The 3,618-nt window shown below is 35.0% G+C and overlaps 1 protein-coding gene across 3 annotated transcripts; it reads right to left on the minus strand.

Moving 5' to 3' along the window:
* Positions 1-2,625: 2,625 nt before the first annotated feature.
* Positions 2,626-3,406, minus strand: BNAC01G25020D. 3 transcript variants are annotated; one of them, XM_013814891.3, is made up of 3 exons: positions 3,245-3,406; positions 2,996-3,143; positions 2,626-2,915 (listed from the first exon to the last, which is right to left on the minus strand). In XM_013814891.3, coding segments are annotated over exons 1-3 (240 nt in total). In that variant the 5' UTR covers positions 3,336-3,406; the 3' UTR covers positions 2,626-2,914. The 3 variants fall into 3 exon arrangements, with proteins under 3 accessions (XP_013670345.2, XP_013670346.2, XP_013670344.2); XM_013814892.3 differs by having other exon boundaries at positions 2,626-2,932; XM_013814890.3 differs by having other exon boundaries at positions 2,626-3,143.
* Positions 3,407-3,618: the final 212 nt, after the last annotated feature.

The following is a 3,618-nucleotide window of genomic DNA, read 5'->3' on the forward strand; positions in this document are numbered from 1 at the left end:
ACTAGTGAACCTATCGAACAGCTCGTTAAAGCTTGCCTAAGGAAACATCGATCGACGCTAATCTCATAGCACCAATCGACGTCTGATCCATATCAACAAGTGACATCTGAGATATTTGACTTAGTCAATAGGATTTATTCGCACACGGAAGCTGGAATACTTTCTCATTAGAATTCGAGTTCTAGGATTGATAACCTTAGCATCTATATCACTATACATGATTATCTGAAACCCTAAGTCTAGCAACCCTCCTTCCATCAATCAACTGAACAACTACCTTGTTCACCATGTTTACTTTATTTCCTGCTTTCATACTTGTCTACCTGGCTTAATCGCGACTGTATTGATTTTTTGTGTGCCCACGCTCCCTGTAGATTCGATCCCTAAGTACTACAACTGAACCTCTTATTTGAGAGAGTAAAGTCACTCCTTAAAGTAATTTGAGTGATATCACATATCGCTCTTGAGAAGATCCACACCGGAGCTGCACAAGTTTAGAATTTTACTCCATCCCAGAAATGCGCAAGTCCATGTCCAAGCTGTATTTAAGAGATGTTTGGACTGCAGCAGGTGAATCATAGTCTCTGAACTGGACGACGCTCCCAGTCCCATATATACGTCCTCGCTTGTTTGTCCACGCTGAAAATGGAAACAATGACAGACGCATACACAAGTAGACAAATAAGAGACTGCAAGACATAGACTAGCAGCGTTAGACATGAACCAAGACATAGACTCAGATATGAAATAAGCAATAATGATAGTTCATTTTTGAACTAGAGTCATTAAGCAGACATTATAAACATACAGGTAATAAGACATTAAGAAATAATAATCAATCAAAGAATGGTACCTTGAGATACTCTAGATCAAGGAGGATTCGTCTTGGAGTTGCAGCTGCAGCAGTTTGGCTGACACTATTGGAAGACTCCTCATCGGATTCCAATTCGGCCGCAGCTTCCGCAACCTCTAGGACAAGTTACTCAGCACGTTCATCAATTACTGAGCCATCCTTGTGAGTGTGTGTTGCGCACAAGCTCAGAGAAAGGTGGTGGCTCATCCAATCCACCTTCAACGATCTACAAAACAAGAAAGGTATCAGTATATTATTAGATAAAATAAATAAATTATATTAAATTACTTTAAAATTTTTATGTAGTCTAAATGCAAATGTTCTACCAAAAGGTTTATACGAAAACATTGGATAATGACATTTGGAGAGCATTTGCATCATCGAAATGATATTCTAAATGCTTTTCTAAAAAATTGTTGATTGGAGAATAAGGAGCATAATGTTTTTGTTAATTCTCTCTCAATCAAGCCCTTAGTGTGTGTCATGTCAACGATGCACTGAGTTCCTACATTTGTAATACCGGTGAGAAGATCTTAAGGGAAGAATCATCACTTTCTGAATTCAAGGCTCACGTTTGTAAGATTTGTACTAACTTTTTCGAAGATAAATTGTTGGAGAAGACTGTCCAAAAGTGTTTTTGAAAGTCTTGGAATGTCTGTCTCTCATGACGTTTCTCATTTGCTGGATCGATTCACCGAGGAAATGTTAGAATTAGAAAGCTCACTTGTGGTTGTAAGAAGGGCGTCTCACTTCTTATTTCGTCTGTCTATGGCATGACGTTAATAAGTTATGGTGGTTGCTACAAATAATTAATTATGTTGCTTTTGTTTATAAATGGCTGTTTTCTTTGTGGTGTTATGGTTATTGCTACGAATGAACTTAAATGGCTGTTTTCTTTGTGGTGTTATTGTTATTGCTACGAATGAACTTAATTATGTTCCTTTTGTCTTTAAACGCACGGCATCGATTTTTCTCATAATGCATTGTCCGCTTCATAGCTTAAAGAACACTTCATTTGTGGATGTGAAGGTTCAGATATGTTTGATAGTTTAAATTTTAGTATAATGACTTGCTTTTTGCGGTTCCAGACATGTACTTTAGTTTTTACATACCGAGTTTGAGAACAACTCTCTCCCGAAGTCTCATGTTGTCTAGCTGTGGTGGGTCCAACTATCTCTTCCAATAATTCTGTCGGGGTTATTGGTTGTAGTATTTTAATGGATTTGAAAATCCGAATTAAATATAGTGTTATTGGTTTTATGATTTTTAAATCTATATTAAAATCATGTGTTATTGGTTTAATGATTCATAAATTCTATATAAAATCAAGTGTTATTCAATCGTACGGATTTACTAATAAATTTGATTTTATAATGGATTTGAATGGATTTATTTGAATTTTTTTGGTAAAAATACAAATACTCAAATCCGAGGGAGAACTTTCGTATAAGTAAATACTAATCCGAAAAAATTTAAAAATCTGTATATTTTACTTGGATTTATAAATACTACATAGATTTCTAAATGAATCAAAATATATAAACCAATAACAACCCTAAGTGTTGCTTTGGATTTTGTATTCTCTCTTCTGGTTTAGTAAATGTTTGTCTCCGCAGCATTTTAGCTTCCCATGTTTGCTCCATCAAAGTAAGGATCAGCTAATAAGAGCGACATCTACTAGTAGGTGAAGGTGTCGGCTATGTTGAGGCTGGTTTTGAGTTTGTGATGGACATGATGAGCAAATAGGGTAAATTTCGATGTCTTGACTTGTCTTTCATCCGAAAACAATGGGTTCTTTTAATATGGTTATGGCTAGCAAACCATCATTATTGTACCTGATTCTTGAATTAAAGTATCTCTCACAACGACAACAATATTTTGAAACAATATCAAGGAATTGGGTTTAAAACACATCAATACACAGAATGCACATAACATTGCAGAAATTCTTCCACAAAAGAAAATAGAACTCTAAAGCTTTTAACTTGAGATTATAACATGGAATTGTTCTCTTCTTGCTCGTTTAGTATTGGATCATCGGCTCTTGTTAAATCCACAATTTCTGAGAAAAATATTAGTCTAAAAGACACAGTAAATTATACATGGATGGCTTCAGGATTCAGTAAATAAGAGAGTAATTACCATTGAGGAACAGAATTCTGACTTTTGTAGAATTTGGAGATTCTACCGCGAGATTCAGGTTTAGGTTTAAAGGTTTTCTTCCTCAAACCAAAGATCTCTTGAACCAGAGGAACATGGCTTAGTAACAGCTTCCATGCCAGAAACCACCCTGCGAGAATTGTGCAATACCCAGATGATCAAATTCATTAACATCATCATCATCTGAAAGCTCATAATTATCAAGTAATAGAAAGTTTAAGAAGAGAGTACAAAGAGCGATGAAGCAGACAACAAAGGAAATAGCTAGAAGCGGACGTACGATGAAGAAGAAGAGATAGTCAAGGAACGAAGGAGATTCCATTGACGAAACTATCGATCAGGTTTCAGATCTGTGTTTGGGTTGTTCTAATTACGGAGAAAGCTATTGGTCAAACGTTTGTGGGCTTTTAAATATTCTTTTGTTTTTCCTTTATGACCCACTGGGCTTTTGAACGTTTGTAATCATACTTAAAACTTGTTTTTTTTTGCGTGCACGAGAAACCCTATAATTTTGAAAAAAAATAATAGCTTTTAATAATTAATAATTCATATATCACTTTTAAATTAATTTATATATAGATATATATATATCATATTAATAAAAT

This window comes from Brassica napus, chromosome C1 (assembly GCF_020379485.1).
Source record: "Brassica napus cultivar Da-Ae chromosome C1, Da-Ae, whole genome shotgun sequence".
NCBI lineage: Eukaryota > Viridiplantae > Streptophyta > Magnoliopsida > Brassicales > Brassicaceae > Brassica > Brassica napus.